The sequence below is a fragment of the Seriola dumerili genome, unplaced genomic scaffold (genome assembly GCF_002260705.1).
Source record: "Seriola dumerili isolate Sdu_G_001 unplaced genomic scaffold, Sdu_1.0 BDQW01000138.1, whole genome shotgun sequence".
In the NCBI taxonomy this organism is placed as follows: domain Eukaryota; kingdom Metazoa; phylum Chordata; class Actinopteri; order Carangiformes; family Carangidae; genus Seriola; species Seriola dumerili.
This window is the reverse complement of record NW_019174393.1, coordinates 10,060,028-10,078,468: the sequence shown is the minus strand read 5'-3', so window position 1 is coordinate 10,078,468 and position 18,441 is coordinate 10,060,028. Positions and strand designations below refer to the sequence as shown.

The 18,441-nt window shown below is 44.0% G+C and overlaps 2 protein-coding genes across 5 annotated transcripts in view; both read left to right on the top strand.

The window, feature by feature from the left end:
* znf800 (zinc finger protein 800) overlaps window positions 1-11,453 on the top strand; it is a 28,063-nt gene extending 16,610 nt beyond the window's left edge. The window contains exons 4-12 of the mRNA XM_022749129.1: window positions 630-725; window positions 2,412-2,555; window positions 4,292-4,472; window positions 4,642-4,831; window positions 5,027-5,189; window positions 5,555-5,919; window positions 6,148-7,335; window positions 8,162-8,273; window positions 8,851-11,453. Of these exons, the coding sequence (XP_022604850.1) occupies window positions 630-725; window positions 2,412-2,555; window positions 4,292-4,472; window positions 4,642-4,831; window positions 5,027-5,189; window positions 5,555-5,919; window positions 6,148-7,335; window positions 8,162-8,263 (2,429 nt within the window). The 3' untranslated portion in view covers window positions 8,264-8,273; window positions 8,851-11,453. The remainder of the gene's footprint in view (window positions 1-629; window positions 726-2,411; window positions 2,556-4,291; window positions 4,473-4,641; window positions 4,832-5,026; window positions 5,190-5,554; window positions 5,920-6,147; window positions 7,336-8,161; window positions 8,274-8,850) is intronic.
* A 2,613-nt stretch (window positions 11,454-14,066) lies between these two features.
* Window positions 14,067-18,441, top strand: part of LOC111224565 (metabotropic glutamate receptor 8-like) — a 236,060-nt gene continuing 231,685 nt past the window's right edge. For all 4 annotated transcript variants that reach the window (XM_022749107.1, XM_022749106.1, XM_022749109.1 and 1 more), the window contains exon 1: window positions 14,067-14,115. The gene's annotated coding sequence lies outside the window, so the exon portion shown is untranslated. The remainder of the gene's footprint in view (window positions 14,116-18,441) is intronic.

Below are 18,441 nucleotides of genomic sequence, written 5' to 3'. Positions count from 1 at the left end.
AAGGCAAACCCATTTTCCAATACACATTTCAATAAATTTCCTACTGGTCACATTCCTGATTGGGCAGGATGAGATGCTGCGCTGGCTCTCACCACTGTTGGACTAAGCACAAAAATAAGTCGTCAGCATGCGCCCCCCCCCCCCCTCGCCCACTGCATGTTTTCCTACGGTCCCACCTGAGCTTTAGTCGCCTGAACAAGCATCACTGAGAAATTTGATTTGTGAGGATTGATTTTCATTCGTGTTTTACTGTCCGCACCCTGTATTTCCTTCCTGTTCACATCTTTGATAGAGCTAAGGAATACTGATCTTAGAAGGGAAAGATAAATGGCCTTCTTTCTCATACTCATCCTTGAAAGTGTGTGTGCTGCGTGTGCTGTGTGTGCAACAAGGTAATGAGGTCAGAGTGAATCACTGTCCCGCAAAGACCTCATTGTCTGACTCTGATTGCGTGTACCCTTTAAGCGCACTGCAATATACTTTGTGTCTTACCAGGTCCCCAGAATTCCCAGGTGATGCTGTATTTCTCAAAGACTGTCATACTCTGATGTAATTATATGCTGGCTTTGCTACAATGCAATCTCTCTCTCACTCTCTCTCCCCCTCTCTCCCCCTCTCTTCCTCTGTAGGTTTCTGTGTGGAGCCTGGAGATCCTCCTCTGCTCCAGCAGCCTTTACAAACTTCCAAGTCTGGGATTCAGCAGATAATTGAATGCTTCCGCTCAGGTTTGTGTCCGTGTGTTGGTTTTTTGTTTTGTTTTGTTTTGTTTTTTTACTGTCCACTCATTTTTTTTATTTATCGTTTCCTGTCATAGCTTCCTTCTGTTGACTGATTTCACTGTTATCAGACCTCGGTGATTAATGTTGGCCGATATGGCGGCATATACCATGCATAACAGAATGTGTCCACCCGTAGAGATTTGGTAATACCGTTTCCACCACGGTTCCTGTCCCTTAGTGTCTCTCTGCTAGATATTCAGGGCAGGCAGTGATCCACTGCCTCACAAGATAAAGTGATTTGGGCAGCATGACTGGTTACTGTGTTCTCAGGTAACGTGAGAGTGACAGTTGGTGGCAGTAATGCATCCCTAAGCTGGTTTGCCAACCACTGCAGAATAAGAGAGTGACAAGAGAAATGGAGGAGGTGAGTGAAATATAGCAGTAAATGCAGAACAGGAGGCATCTCAGCCAGCAGAACAGTTACTGTATCAAGATTAGTTACGGTGCTATAAAATGACATGTTCCATGATAGAAGAGTTTTGCCGTATTGCCCACCCCTACTGGTTGTGTAGGCATGTCGAGGCCGGTTTTCCATATGAGAGGAATGACACAGTTGCTTGGTTGTTGCATAGATTGATGACCACGTTTGAAGTTTCCTCCAACAACTTCACGTCTGTTTTTTCCCTTGCACCATTGAAAATTGAACTGTCAAAAAGAAAAGAAGTATGTACAAGAATGTACTCGATGTAAACCAGTGTTTATCAAAAAAATGTCAGTTGTCTGTCAGTGGTAGTCCATCACTAATGTAACTTCTTTTAGTTGATTCACAATAAAAGCCTTCCTGTGGTTCATTGGTATTTGATGTATGCTTGCCTTGCGTCAACATTCCTTAGCACAGCAGCAGATAGCTTCGTTTCCTGGGTTACATTAAACACAATATGGCCATTTTGAAATTGCTGCTTTTTCTCTTGTTGCCTTCTTACATGACCACACGTGTTTTGAGCCAGCCATGTTAAGTTTAGTGTGACGACCAAAGCTCCTCCGACGGTTTGCTCTGCTCCCAGACAAGGCCATAATACTGTGGGTCAGTGCGGTTATCCCATGCTGCTGTGGTAAACAGTAATGCCACAGCAACATGGTGGCAGCTGCGAGGGTGTGTGTGTGTGTGTGTGTGTGTGTGTGTGTGTGTGTGTGTGTGTGTGTGTGTGTGTGTGTGAGAGACAGCAATTTGCGCAGGTACTGTCAGCTGTGTGAGTCACCATAACAATGTTTACTCATTTTGGATGCAACGTGTGTCTCTGCGTCCCTGTGCGTGTATGTGCACACGTGAGGTAAATGTCTAAGAGAGTGTTGAATGAATGCGATGCAATGAGTTGTGTTTTTGTCAACAAATATGAGTCAGATCTCCAACAAAGCCCTGGATTCTTCCATATGGTCAAACTGAGCTGAAACTGAACATATGAGTCAGCATGTGACAACAATGATGGGATGTAAAGTTGATGACAGCTGTGACGCAAAGTAACATCTCATATAAATACAACATCTGAAATCCTTTAAAAGTACAAAGAAATTTTTTTTTTTGTTTTTTTGGGGACTAATTTACCCAACAGACCTTTTAGACAGACTGGAAGTTATCAGCTCTTCTTCTCTGCATAATTCCTATTTCCATCGCTTCTTTTCTTTGTCTTGCAGGCACCACCCAGCTGAAACACATGCTGCTGAGGGAGGTGGACACCATCTTTGAGTGTAAACTGTGTCGCAGTCTGTTCAGAGGCCTGCCCAACCTCATCACGCATAAAGAGTACTACTGCCTGTCACGGCTGCCCGATTCCGACGGTTAGTGACACAACACATTAGCATGCAGACACATACACACACATAAACATGTCTAGAATATTTACCCATCAGCTTTTATACCCATAGCGCCGCATAAAAGATATTTTCATGGGCATTTGTGGTTCTTTGTGCTTTGATCTTAAGACCCTGTTGTGGATATTTCTCTTTCAGTAAATGTGTAGCATTCTTCACAACTGGAGATGGACAGATTTGAATTTTACGCATATTAAAAGTGGACCACAAATGGGGACTGTATAATTCCAGTGTCAGGGCTGGATGGTGAAAAATTAAGTGTTTCAAAGAAAAACCATTTTGTTTATCCAGTAATCTCACAATTAACGCCCAAATCTCAATGGTGAAAAACAGACACCAATTAAGTAATTTATCAAAATAACAGTACACTTTCAGCCGCTAGTAATAGACTCTTGATTGAGAAAAATTAAGTCACTGATGCAAGGAACAGCTTAATTAAGACCACAAGCAGATGAAGAAGAGATTTCTGTTTTTCAGCAGCGATCATTACAGTGGATAAAGCTGAGCAAAATATAATTGACCGTTTGTGTTGAGATGGATTCCTCTTTCAGAAGGAGAGCAGAAGAGTGTTAGGTAACAGAGAAATTACTTGGAAGAGTCGGCCAGGGTTCATCCTCTCTCAGAGTCTCGTACCACTTCTAGGCAGCAAAGAATAGAGACAAGGGGACATACTGTGGCTAATGAGAAGTAGATAAAAACACTAATGGTGCAAGATCAAAGTCACGCAAGGGAAGAGCAGAATAGAAACTGCACTTAGTGTAAGGGAAATGACTGATGGATTGAAGTTGTTACAGTGTGCATGTGAGTTTGTGTGTGAATGTGTGTGAAAAGGAAAGAGAAAGGGCTGTGTACAGAAGAGAGGAGATGAGAGGAGAATAATGAGTAGGAGACAGATGGTGTGAAAGAGAGAGAAGAAACCTCAGAGTGACAGAATCTGAAAGTAAAATGTGGAAACACCTTAGGAAACGAAGTAATCAGTGATTCTGTGCGTAGGTTTTGGTGTGTGTAAACTAAACTAAAGTGTGTATGGGGCTGTAGCTGAAGTCAATTTTGATCCCTGCCTCATTCAGGGAGTCAGTGTTTGTGTGATCTTTACACGTTTGCATTTGCAAGCACAAAAGCTCTGGCCCCAGCTCGTGGAGTTGGTCTTCTACCTGTTCTACGTATTGATTTTATTATGGAGCTTATAGCCATGTATGTATTTTATCTTTTTTAAGAATTTTTTTTTTTTTTTCAAGTAAATGTGGACTTTTTTTTATAGAATTCCTCACAACCACAGATCTGCTGTTAAGGCAGATATGTGGATATTGATTGTGAGGTCCCTGGTTTCTGTCATGGACATGTATGCAAATTAGCTCATATTTAGTTAGGTAATGGGCAATTTGCATAAATACAACTTCAGACAACCTGTAATACAAAAAATAATTGTCTTTATGTAAGTAATCAGCTAGGGAAGTTTCATTGTGATAACTATTAGGTTTCCATGACTCACCTGTAGTGTCCTAAAGAAAATGTAATTTGTCTGGGTGCCTTCAGATAAAAGAGCTGAGTTTGAGTATGGTATGTCTACCCAATGTTTCTAAATTTTACACTGGGATCTCCACCGTCTCAGTTGACTCAGATGAGTCAACTGAGACGGTGGAGATGTTTGTAAGATATAATAATTTTATAATATCTTTTTTTTTTTTTTTTTTTTTTCCTAGGTTCGCCGGGCGACGACAGGCAGAGTGTTGCCATGAAGGATTTATTGGACGCCATATATCCCAGAGTCGACCGACCAGACTACGTCGTCCGTCTGGAGCCCATTCAGACCACTAGCAAGGCCGTGTTCCAGTACCTCACCACGGAAGAGGAGCTGGCGAGATATCCATCACACACACCCAGGTCAGTGGTATGCCGATGGAGTAAGATGTACTATAACTTTTAAAATGTTACACGAATTTAGTTTTGTGCATTGCAGCTGGCGTAGACTTGACTATAGTGTACTTGAGCCAAAGTTTGTCCCTCAAATCCTTCCCATGTCTCAGGTATTATGCTTCAATGTCCTTTACAGTGCCAGAGAGAGCCCGGTAGCATGGGAAGGAGAACCAGTGGAGGGTGCGGACAACAACCAGGCGAGCCAGCGAGGTGGGCCAGAGAGCCACAGCAGCCCGGGACACAACCAGGGACAGAGGAGAAGGGAGGCTGAGGAGGAAGCTAAAGAAGAGCAGCCGCAGCCTGAAGACGAGGGGTCCACTAGTGGGGTAGGTGACTGCACACGTGAGGAGTAAACCTGCAGTGAAAGTCCGTGCATGTACATGTTTACATTCCTGAGAAACAGCCGTCATTGCTGTGTTTTTTATAACCTGACCAACACACGAATATCTGACTCAGCACAACTAACAGGACAGAGTGGAAAATCAATCTCCCTCCCTTCTTTGTTCTCCCTGTGCCATCAGGTTGAGGACGTGACAATCTCCTGCTGCCTGTGCGGTCAGGACTTTAACTCGCGCCGCAGCATCAGGCGTCACTGCCGCAAAATGCACCAGACCAAACTGGAAGAGCTCCGCAAGTTCACAGAGACGCGGACAGTTCCCACAAGTCTGCTCTCTATGGTGAAAGGTATTTACACAAAGTATATTTATAAATTGATCAGTATTTTAGAATATTGATTATAATGTTTGTGAAAACATGCTGAAAAGAGCTTGTATACTCATATAAGCACTGGCTTTCAATCTCCACAAGGCCAAAAAATATTTTCAAAAGTTGAAAAATTACTTATATATACTATTTATTTTTTATACTTATCTAAGACTTTCACATAACTGAATGATCAGAGAAATGTAAATTTACTGCCAGTTGACATTTTATCTTGTAAAAAAATTTCAGTTTTGTTTTGTTTACTTTAGACCTGTCAGCCAGTGCCACTTTTGTTTTTCAAAGTGATTTATCTGTTGGAATAATAATTATTCTTGTTGATGCTGGAGGTCGGCCGAGGACTCTCAGCACACCTACTGGAAAATCCTGCCCAGTGTGCCTCAAAACCTTTGCTACTAAAGCCAACGTGCGCCGTCACTTTGACGAGGTGCATCGTGGTCTGCGGAGGGACAACAACACACCCAACATTGCCTCGCGGCCCGGCCAGCCCTTCCCCCTGGAGGTCACGCCTCCCAGGAAGAGCAACAATTCCTCTCCAACACGTGGCCACAACTCCAAGACCACCCCCGTGAACTCTAAAGCGGCGCCTTCAAACCAAAACCAAGCCAAACCTCAGACTCAGCTCCCAGCCTCTCCACAGGCGAACCCGGCCTCATGCCGCTGCACGCTCTGCAAGAGGAACTACAGCTCTCAGGTTGGTTTCTTTGCCTTCGCTTTCTTAAAGGTTTGGCTGTCGCAGCAGTTAAAGGTGCTCTACGCTCGGTCTACTGGGTACTTATTTATTTTCATCTTAAATGGGTTGTCCTTATCCTCGGGAGTCAAAACATGACAAGGGAGAAAAACCAGAAATTATTGGTGTACAGTTACATGAATGTGCAACAAGATGTTTCAGTTGATCGTTATGTTTATCTGTGTATTTCAGCTCATGTTGAAGAGGCACATGCGTATTGTCCACAAAATATACAGCATCAAAAGTAACAGGTCTGCTCCCACGCCGACCCCTGCTACGACAGCAGCTACTCCTAACAGCAGCAGCGCCAACGTAGGCCCGAGCAACAACATCCGAGTGAAAGAGGAGGCAGTGGAGCCGTCAGACGAAGACGAGGACGAGGACATCGACAGCAGCCCGGCCCCGTCTCCGAGTGATAGCACTGGGGCAGCCAAAGGTGTTTCTGTGGCACACAACGCCATGAAGGTGAAGGAGGAGGAAGCCCCGTCGAGCCCAAAGATGATGTTGTCCTTATCGTCGTCGTCGACGTCATCTTCCCGCGGGGGCAGCATGTGCAGCGGGGGCGTGGTGGCCAAAATGACCAAACTGTCAGTGGGATTTGACTTCAAGCAGCTCTTCTGCAAACTGTGCAAGCGACAGTTCAGCTCCCGTCAGAACTTAACAAAGCACATCGAGCTGCACACGGACGGCAACGACATCTTCATCAAGTTTTACCGCTGCCCTCTCTGTCGCTACGAGTCACGTCGCAAACGTGACGTCCTGCGCCACGTGACTGTAGTCCACAAGAAGTCGTCTGCATACCTCGCCAAGATCATGCCCAAACTGGAGAGCAGGGCGGTGAAGAGGCTCGCCGAGGTCGTCCTCAACAGCACCAGCCCAAACAAGAGGACGAGCAGCAGCGTCAAAGAGGAAGTGAACGGACGCCACGCCTCTTCGTCGTCCTCCTCCTCTCCTTCGCCTCCCGTCACGCGCAAACAAGAGTGCGCCACACCTGCCCCGACCTCCTCCTCCTCAGCTTCCGCCGCGTCCTCTTCCTCCGCCCCGCCTCCTGCCCCCGTCACTCGAAAGCAGCAGGACCTCTCATCGCCTGCGTTCACCCCCTCCCCCCCTGTCACGCGTAAGCAGGAGAGACAGCAGACCAACCAGCATCCCCCCGCCAGCCCACCACTGACCCGCCGCAGTGAAAAACACACACACCAACGCAACTCCTCCTCCTCCTCCGCCACCCCGCCCGGCAACCAACCACCACACACCCGGCGGCACGATGCCCAGTCAGAGAGAGAGAGCAGCACCACAGGGACGTCCTCCACTGAAGTCAGGGTGACCAAGAATTTCTCACTCCACGCCTGTGACCAGTGTGGACGAGCCTTTGCTAAGAAGGTATTTGAGATTCAGCTTCTCACACACATTTTTTTCTTTTTCAAAGTCGCAAAATAGAGAGCAACAGTGGAAATGATCTACTGTATCAATTCCAGTCTGACGGGTCTCTGTCAGGGCGTATAGTGTGCTGGATAAAATAATTATCGTCACAGGCTCTGCCCTCATGAAGACTCTAGGCAAAGAAATGTCATGCACCGATGATTCAAAGTCAGACATCCAACCAAATCACTGATTGGGATATGCAATAGATTGTATTTGAGAAGCATCGTGAAAAATGTCAGGATTGTAAGAGGGAATTATTTTTTTCCATCGTAAATTATTATCCTTCATTTATTGATGTAGTAGTTTGCCACATCTCTGACCCAAACACCATCTGAATCAAGTAAAGCTGAAATGAAAAGTCAAATAATTGAATGAACTTTAATTAAAAATGAATGAATTTTCAAGCTAAAACTCAAATATTTTCTGTTTCCAGCGTCACAAATGTGAGGGTTTACTGCTTTTATTTAATTTTAAATTGAATACGTTTGGCTTTTGGACTGATGGTCTGACAAAACAAGACATTTAAAGATACCGCCTCGGACAACTTGAGGGGCCATCTTCACTATCTCACACATCAGCCGATTCCCGCCTCAGAATCAGATGTCGTCATTATCTGCATTCTGCCTGCAGTGCGATATTAAAGATGTATAAACCAGTAGCTTAACTTCATGTAATAAACAAACAAAAAAAAAAAAGAAAAACCTGTCATACATCTGCATACCATATGGATTTATAACTTAAAGCGTTTGTGTGAATGATCTGTTCTGTGAATTGTCTTCGTCAGCTGTACCTGGAGTCTCACAAGCGAAGCCATCGTAACGCAGCAACAGCAGCAGCCAGCAGGAGGAAAGGAGTCAGCACCCGCTCCAAATCCCTGGTCTGGTGAAAGACTCAGTGTAAGAATAAAGAGGGTTTACCTGCAGTACAAGGACTCAGCCACGTCATCGCTGTCTATCTCTCCTCTCTGTTTGCTTCTTTTTTCTTTTTTTTTTCTCTGTTTTCTCTTTGCCTCTGAGTTGCACCAGATTTCCATACCGTCTTGTTTCCTTCCTCCCTGCGTATTCAGAATCCAAAAAGACACGCTGTGTACTCGAGCAAGTATGTGAATGTCTCTCGGTGTACGTGAGCTCGATTTGTGAGATGAGTTTCCTTTGTGACATAAGAAGTGTGTTTATATTTGTGTAGACGACCATTCCCAAGGGGCAGAGATGAGAAACTACCATCATTCTGCAGCCTTTAATTGACCGCTCAGAACACTTCCTATGTTCTTCCTCCCGCCTATTCCTCCATGTATCAGGCTGCTCATTAGAAATCTTCCTCTTTGTCTGACCGTTGTTCTTTTATCTGCATCTTTCTTAATAATTACCTCTTCCTTCCGTACTTTATCTCTGTTGATCCTTCCCCTTACAGTCTTTATTCTCCTCTTCCTTTTGTTCACCTCTCTCCTCATCTTGTTCTTCTCTCTGCTCACAGTCCGCCGGGGATAAAGGACCAGCGAGCTACTAACAGTGAAGAAGTGAATCAAAACTTTCAATTGGAAAAATAATGGGCGAATGGAACGAGCACAGAGCAGAGATGAAGGAAACAAACACGTCAGGAGTGAAGTACAAAGGATTTTCCTCCTTTTGCTTCAGAACCAAATATATTGTTGGAATCTGCCTTTTTTTTTTTTTTTGTATAGTTTCATTATGAAGCCAGCCTGCTTGCTGGACGGTGGCGCTGCTATCCACGGAGAGACTGCTCACTACTGCTGTATATATCTGTATTTACTTACCACAGTATGTAAATATAGATCCATATGCAGATGACTGATTTGTACTGCTTTGCTCTCGGTAAAACCGCCTATAGCAAACGGATGAAGACTATGGAAGTGTGTGTGTGTGTGTGCGTGCGTGCGTGTATGTATGTGCGTGCGTGCATGTGAGAAAGAGGACGGGAATCAGAACTGGATCGTGGCCTCCACAGGAAACAGACTGGAAAGAAACTTCTTGATTTCTTGATCTTACACGAATACACAACATGTATTTGGGTCCTTCAACTATCAACAGTTCAAATCAGTTACACAGTTTATTTGATGTATTCAAAACCACCTGCGCAACATAACCATAGATCAACAGATCATATGAAACACTGTTGTTTCCTGCTATCTAACACAGAGAACCCGTCAAAGTGTTTCCCACCTGCCTTAGAGTTGAAGGTCACCTTTATCTTCTCATGTAAATGTTTCCTATTTGTATTATTCCTCACACTAGCAGCCCATAGTCTTATTTAGTAGTCTGTTTTATCTGCTCTGCAGTGACCAACAACAGGCTCTGGGGGCCATGTCTTGTATTAGATGATCAAATGTTCATAAATTACAAGGGTATTCTCAAAAGTTAGGAAGAGCCCAGGGTATATTTGCAGTTTTTTTTTTTCCCAAGAATTGTGTGTGCACTTTTTCTAATACCACGTCTATCAATTTCCAGTGGTCACTGGTGTTTCCTTACATTTCACTGTTATTTTCTGCCTTCTCTGCTTAGACTGATTGCATGCTTGTGAAGGGTGTTTCCTATACCTTGACCATACCTGACCATACCTCTATATATTAGCTAACTTATTAGCCCCAGAAGTAGCCTGGTTATATGGGAACCATCAGGCTACGAGAAGCAAGGCTTCAATAATGCATCAGTCACAAATTAAATAGGCTGAACATGAATCTTCTTTAGCGTTTTATTTTAGAACATGATGCTGTGACAGACAAAGCATACCCTATGTGGTTGTGTTAATGTGGGAGAGTTCAGGTTAGTGAGCAGGAAATATGGGACTGCCCATGTTATGAGGAATAATGTGTGTTTGGATGCATATATTTGCAGACAGGTCACCTTTGGTGTAACAGCCACACTGCTACAGACATTAGGAACCAGTATCTGGAAGACTTTATTTTCTGAAGGGAGATATCACACCGATAATCACCAAGATGATGGTGGTGGTGGTCAGACGGCAGTCCTCACACAGTGTTACTGCACCGTGCAGCACATCTATTGCTGTAATGCTTGTAGTCACTTTTTGGCCAGTCAGGGCTAAAATCAAAACTGATAAACAGTGCAGTATCACAGCAACGTGGGAGCTAGTGAGTTCTTGCGAAGCAGACGTGGCTATCTCAACTTGAAGCAGCCGCAGGCATGGCGGGTTTGGGACTCTGCTATTGGCGCTGCTAATATTGATCATAAAGGGCCAAAATGGGAAAGCTGCCTCTTCTAAGCTAAACACTTCACTTCCTCTGATTTAAAAGTTTACATTAAACTTTTTGTTCCATTAACAAGAACTGCAGGGGCCTGTTCAATTAAACTTTGTGAACGTTTCTTTTTAACCTTACCAACATGATCTCCTTTTTTTTTTTTCTTTTTTGACTAAATGCTGCATCAGTTCCTTTCAAAATGAGCTTTCATGTACTCAAAGTTAAGGGGGTTGCATTTGTTTGATCACAGCTCCCAAGGTAGTCTTTGAAACACTGGCACATGAGGAGAGGGGGAAGGAGAGGATTGAGGAAGACCAAATGTAGATAATGTCTTAATGTTCAAACAGAAAGCCATGAAATGGAACAAAAGCAGAAATAAAAAAAAAAGACCAAACTTTATTTTTATAACTGAAAACGCTAATGCGACAAGGTCTTGAGAACATGTATATATGGGTTCATCCTACAGAGACGGTATAAAATAATAGTTATAATAGTCACAATAGTTATTGACTTGTATTAACTGTTGGTTGACCATATGCTTCAAACATGTCTGACTACTTACTCTGTCACTGTTTAATACTGAGGCAAGTTTGCGTTGTTCCACGATTAGTTGTCTTTTTTTTTTTTTTTGTATCATTCCTTTTTAAAGAGGACGTTTTTGTTGGGATGTCGAGAAGAGACCAGGAATCAAACCTCAAGAGACTCTTTGGATTTTTTATTTTGTCATTTCTTTAATCATCAGTTGTAATATGTTATTAAGCTCACATTCTAGAGATCCTAAGAAGAGTTAGAGAAGCCTTTCAGATGTGACGAGAATGTTAAAACCAACCACTTAATAAATAAAAATGTACTGCTTCAAACCTCAGAGGGGAGTTTGGTATTGCTTTGGTTTTTTTTTTTTTTTACCTCAGATATGAGTCACATACTTCCATCAGTCATGTTTGTTTACTGCACTTGCAGGGAGAAGATTTCATTTGCCTTCACAGGAACTGCTTCTTTAGACTTTTACATTTTCAGTCATATTCTCCCTTTTTTTTTTTTTTTGAGCTTTCTGAGTTGGCTTCTGACATAATTTCCTGTGGTTGCAATACGTCTCAAAGAGTGATAACAAGGATTTATGTGGGTGATGTCAGTGCACATTGACCTGCATATAGTGAAAGGAATCAACGCAGGATATCTTTTGGTAGTATAGTAAAGTGTGAATTCACCTTAAACCTGATCCACTTACTATCTTTTTTACTTCCATTCTCAAATGGATGTTTGATGTTTAAAAGATGTAGGCATTTACCAGGCAGGAAGGGTCTGTCAAAAGATGGTTGCGTCATGGGAAATGTGGGATCTAACAGTTTGGGGGCTTAAAAAGTCCAGATACCTTGTCCTCTGCTCCTTCAGTTTTAAACATTGTTTTTCTAACCTGTCTCTCCCCCAGCATTGCAGCACTAAATTCCTAGCGTCTTTGTTAGAGTGCTTTTTCAGGGAAGAAGGAAACCTCTTGAGAGATGGTGCTAACTTCAAGGGAACCCAATATTCTAAGGAAATCAAGCTTTATCTTACTTGAGTCTTTAGACCCTTAAGGACCCTTGATGCTCCCTGGTCCACACATTGGAAACCAGTGCAGCAATAGTCTTTCAGGCTGTTGTAGCCTCAGACATACTAAACAGCTTTAGATATACTCCGATCTCCACTTTACAGCAATAGAAGAAATACTCAGGTCCTTTACTCAAGCAAAGGAGCAACAATGTCACGACACTCCACTACAAGGAAAAGTCCTGCAATGAGAAAGTATAGTCTCATAAACAAAATAGAAGTATCGAAGTAACAGTAGATGATGCAGAAAAATGTGTCCTGACTGTTATAACTTACTATTAGATATTACATTATTACTGTTGTAGGTGGAGTTCATTTTAACCCACTTTATATATAGTTCATTATAATAAGGCATTATGTTTTATAAACTGACCATATGTAAAAATTGTAATTAAGTAACTAGTACATAAGTATTAGTATAAAGTACCATGAAATAAAAGAATAGTGAAGTAAAATATCTTCAAGTGGACTTCATTGCAGTAGCCTAAGGGTGCTACATTACACATTCCTATAGTCGACTGCATCCTGTGCTCTCCTGCGCTTGCTCTGTTGCAAACACACGACTTGTGCCGCCAAGTGGCGCCATTGCACCGCGTCCCTCCGCCGTCGCCCTCAGCCGCAGCGGCGAAACCACAAATTGGACATGTTGCGCATATCTTTCCACATTGTCACATAAGAGAACACCCGGGTCTGTTTCGATTGCCTGGTTTCTCACTCCACACAGCTTATCAAATTGTTATTACACAGCAGATGGGATGCGCTTCATTTATTTAATTCCATTCACCAAAAAAAAAAAAAAAAAAAAAAAAAAAAAAAAGCCACGGCGCTATGGTTTTACAAGGGTGGGGGTGGGGTGGGGGCAGTAAAAATGGATTGAAGTTCAGGCAATTAAGAGTGTGGCGCAACGCCTGTGTGAGCATATTTTGATGACTTATTAATGTGCGCAGATAACCAAAGCCCTCTATTGTGGAAACTATCGATCCGATTGATTAGTAATAAACTTGATTGAACGTGTGGACAGTGGCGGACAGACAGTGGTGCAATTAGACGATGATTTGGTGAGGGCGGGTGGAGGCAGATGTCTGAAATACATATGTTTCAGGTGGAGTGGGTTCCGTGCCTCAGTTGAGCTGCGGGAAGTCGTGCGCTGTCCCTTTCAGCACCGACGACCGGAGGAGCTGGAAAAGGAGTGAGGGCGCGCGCGTCCGTGCTGTGCTGGAGTAACGGCCGCGAGCGGACTTCTTCTTCTTCTTCTTCTTCTTCTTCTTTTGCGCGGGCAGGGTTCATACGCAAAGTGCGGGAAGCTGAGAGATGACTATGGATAAAAATCAGGTGGGTTATACCAACATTATTGATCATGACTGACAAGAGTCCGCGCGTGATGGATTCCTCTGCTCTCTCTCTCCCTCTCTCTCTCTCCCTCTCTCTCTCTCGCTCTCTCCCTCCCTGTACCGGAGACTCATTCTTGGGTATCCACTTCATTACAGGCAGCCTCCCTCTATTGTCTCCTTAAACAAATGCGGGGTTAAAATTTTTTTTTGCTTTACTACCACTGAAACCCGCTCTGCTTCTCACGACGGAGCACTTTTCAAATATCGACAACATACATCCTTTTTTTTTCTTCTTCTTCTTCTTCTTCTTCATCATCTTCTTCTTCTCCTCTCTCCGGCTTGTGGATGGTCTAATATTCCTTAAATATTTTTTTGCTTTTGTGGAGGAAAAAAAACAAACAAAAAAACAACAACACACATCTCACCACTCCAGGAGGACTGGTGTTATTTTAGGGTGGGGGGTGTGAAAAAAAAAAAAAAAACTGCTGAGCTCCGCAAGGAAGTTGCTTGAGGCGGACAGGGACCCCGAGGAGTCCGCGGAGGAGGCTGGAGACGGGAGCTTCTCACCCCTCACACTCTGTCGGATGAATTTGATTTTCTGAGGTATCTCATATAGGCTCCCATCATTTCCTACCCCCCACCCCCCCATCCCACCCCCCACCCCACGCTGACTGAATGCTGTTGCACTGTTGTTGTTTTTCCTCTCACATTCCTCTAGTGATGGCTTCTGAGCAGTCTCTTATTTATTGTCTCAGTTTGTCTTGCTGCCTATTTCTTGTGGGATTTTATTGATTTTTACCCCTAATTTTTTGTTTTTCATTCCACATGGATTCTGTGCAGTAGAAGGTAGGTGAGCAAACGTCTTAACCGGCACATGGAAAGAGCTGTGTTTCCTATAACTCAGCATCGCCTGGGTACTGTAGACTGGAGTATTTAAAAAAAAAACAAGGAGACATGAGAAAACAGGCTCCATAATTTGCCCTCCCTACAGATATCATTGCACTGGTGCTCCTCTGCTCTTACTGTGGATGGCACTGTCTTAATTAGGGTGCAATCAGAATACCACCACTGCCTGTACAGAGAGAAGCCTATAGGGCTGCATAATGAGCATACACCCTGAGACTTTCATCTCACAGTCTTATTTCTGAACCTGTGGGCTGTGTTTTATCTCCAGACACATGACTTCATCACGTCAGTGGCATGTATTTTGAAACTGATCTCTGTCTCTTAGCAATGTAAAGCTGGGATTTCGTGCGTTGTATGGAAGCAGTCGAAGAGGTGTCTTCACTTGTAGATAGCATCAATGGGAAATGTCAAATGTGTTGGCAGATGAGTCTAAAAGAGAGAAAATGAATTTTTGCATGCATTTATTTCATTTGCAGTGTGGGTAAGCCCAACACACAGAGCTCTGTGTGTGTGCGTGCGTGTGTGTGTGCGTGTGTGTGTGTGTGTGTGTGTGGGGAAAAGATGGAGGGTGTATTGAGGCAAGATCACCATTTGAGTGCGTCTTTGGACCACGATCTTGTAAAATCGTGAAAAAAAAAAAGATGCCTGAACATGTGACAGATGGTTGGGATCGGAGCAAAGGGGGGGGTGGGGGTATCAGGTTGAGAAAAAAAACAAAAAAACAGAAGACCAAAGAGGTGGCAGAGAGATCGACCGCAATTGTTAAGCAAGAGACTCAGAGAAACACCTACTTACAGGGAGGGAGAGAATGAGGAGGCAAGGATGGGGAGAGGACAGGGCAGCAGAAAAGCTATCACTTTCTGAAAAGAGCAGCACACTCCCCTGAGGGATGAGGAGGCCCTGCAGAAAGTGATGTGACGGGGGGGGGGGTATGACGGCAGTAGAGGAGCAGAGGAAGGTGGTAGAAGTGAGAAAGAGGGGAAATGAGGAAGGGAGAAAAGCGGAGGAAAGGGAGAGAAACTTGAAAATAGCTGGAGGTGAGGAGGTGATGACGAGGACAGGCTGAGGAGGCCAGGTGTGGAGCAGGGAAGGAGGGAGGCAAGAGGAGTCAAGGGGAGAGAAACGTGAAAATAGCAGGAAGGAAGGAAGGAAGGAAGGGGAGGAAAAGAGACGAGGTAAGAGCAGTGTTGGACAAGGAGCGGGCAACCCTGACATAGGGAAGCAGTCGTGGGTGTAAATTAAAGAGAGTGATGAGCTAGCCGCAGCCTCTCAGGGTTCAACCCTCTTCATCTGTAAGCCACTAACCCATCACAGCAGAGGAAACCTCCTTCTCCGGGATGTCTGCCTCCTTTTAGGCTGCCACACGGGAGCACAAATCTAGTTTCTGAGCCTTTGTAAAGCATCATAAAGTACAGAGACACTCACGGGAGCCTAGGGCTTCAGTTAAGGTTGAAAGATAAATAGCTATTAAGTTATTAAGGATATAGTATAGAGATCAGATTGTGACTGATAAAAGAACGTGCAGACAAGGATGTCGCTGGTTTCCGCCTCCTTGGAAATGTGATAATTCTCAATGAGCGTTAGCGTAAATGAGACATGAAACTTCTAATAACCTCAGGGCCTCAGTTCGGTCACGGGCGTTCACACACATCGCCCGGATCTGATCTTTTGCCCCCCCCCCTCCCTGTTTTGAGATGCTCACGAGCTCAAGCTACATCTTGAGAGAATGATTTGAAATCACAGGGGCGTGCACCCCCATGATTAAAGATGTCCATTAGGTTAGCTTTAGTCCGTGTGGCGGCTTCTGTGTTTGAGGAAGATCCAATTTCTTCCAAATGCTACGAGCTGAAAGAAAAAGATGAAATGAGCAGCAGAAGTCAGGGGAGATGATCAACACAAGCAGTCTGAGAGCTATATTGGATCCTAGTAGTCTGTTGTCAGAAGCAGATATTAATTGCAGTTGAATAATTGGGTGTAGTAAGGCTTAATAACAGGGACCTCGAGCCTCCGTTGAACCCCCTTCCTGTGCCTGAGCCAAGTGGAGCCTGGATCCAAGGAAAAAGTGTTGAATAAACAATATCGCGGCCAGAAGAATATATGGTGTTAGCAGATGAATCAGAGCTGGCTAACCTATATAAAGCTGGGTTTTTAATCATAGCGGGGGCTTGGCTGGCTGTGTATGAGTGGCTTTGACCTAATTCCATTTAGAGTGGAGAGAAACTGATGAATTAATTGGGACAGAATCGAATTATAAATGGATTCATCGAGAGCGTGTCTCACGCTGTGATGAGATCTGAGCCCCAAACCTGTTAGGGGGGCCCTTGTGGGTGAAATGAGGCAGGCCTGCTGAATATTTGGAAAGTTGAAGTTGGGTGAATCATGCTTACTTAATAGAAATAGATAGATGCAGTTGAAGGTTACGGATAGGCTCTCATGCAGCATGATATACAGGCAGGCAGGGCCCCCCCCCCTCCAGGGAACAACAAGCTGGGGGCCTCTAGTGACACTGTCTTGCTACAAGATCAAGATCAGGTGATAATGCAGGTGCTGCCTTAAGGCCCTTATCATTAGAGTTTATAATGTGCTTTAGTGATGCATGCAGAATTATAAAAAAAACACAAAAAAAAAACATATTTTAATGACTTTTATTATATTACCACAAACTAATTGTTACAAGATGGAGCTGGAATTTTTAGAGGCCCCTGAGGGTCTTAGAGCCTTCGGCCAGTTTCCTGCTTTTCCTGGCCTTGAACACAGCCTACGTTCATTGACACGCACAACACATCACACATGTTAATGTTTATAAATGGAAGTTGAACATTAGCATGTCTTTGGGATTGACGTGCACATATCTTCTCATGTGCGCCTGTTGTTTTTTTCGTAAAGGAATAGAATGGACGGGTTACTGTGAGTAGTTGGTTTGAGCTTTGCAAATGATTCTCTAAGGGAACATAAGCAATTTAATGAGCTACAAGGCTAATTAATAGGCTAAACTGTGTGAAATAGGCCATCTCAGTAGCTAGGCACGTGTGTATTGAGGTAAGCAGGATACCTGTGATAATAGGACAATGTAATGAAATAAATGTCAGCCAAACAGCCTTGAAGTGCACTGAATGGCACAGGATTCAATGCAACATCTTGTATAAGTCTCCATTCAAATTTAATTTCTATGAGCCTTTACATCTTTACTGAGGAGCTGGGAGCTAGGAGCTACATATCCCTTGCTAGCAATATAATGAATGCTCCTCAACTACAGATATACAGGGACAATGCGAAAGGAAAAATAACAATTAACCCACCTTTAAATACTTATAGGGATGAAAATCTGAAACAGGTCGCTTCCTCGCTCTAAACAGTCACCATGCGGAAAAAATAAAATCACATTTTGGATCACGGGAGGCAAATGAGAAAATAAATCCCCAGGGCCTCAGCTAATGAAAGCACATTATCACTTCTATCATGTGGGAACCGACCAGTTTGTCACAAGCAATTTTTCAGATCAGGTCCAAACTAAGTTATAGCACTTTTCGAGGATGTGGCTGCTCAGTGGGTAGAGCATGGCGTGATTACTGCCAGGGATGTGTGTGTGTGTGTGTGTGTGTGTGTGTGTGTGTGTGTGGGATGTGCACCCTTACCTGCAGTGGGTGGAAGCAGAAATGGCACATCAACAATTAATACTGTTAATGTGAACAAATCAGCATTCAACATGAAATCTACCTGTTGTGAGGCCCTCTGTGTGTGTGTGTGTGTGTGTGCGTGTGTGTGTGTGCGCGCGCGTGTATGTGCATGTGTGTGTGGAGCAGGGGTGTATTGGATGTAATGTGTTCATTTAGCTGCAGCAGAAACAGCAGGTGTTTGAATGATGCAACACACTTGCTCCAAGGCAGTGCTCTCTTTTTCACCGCCGCCTGTTTCTCTCGCACGGTCTCTCTCGGTTTCTCTCTCTGTCTCGCCTCCCTCTTCTCCCCGTCTTACCCGTCTCTCTCTGCCCCCCCCCCCCCCCCCCCCCCCCCACCCCCCCCC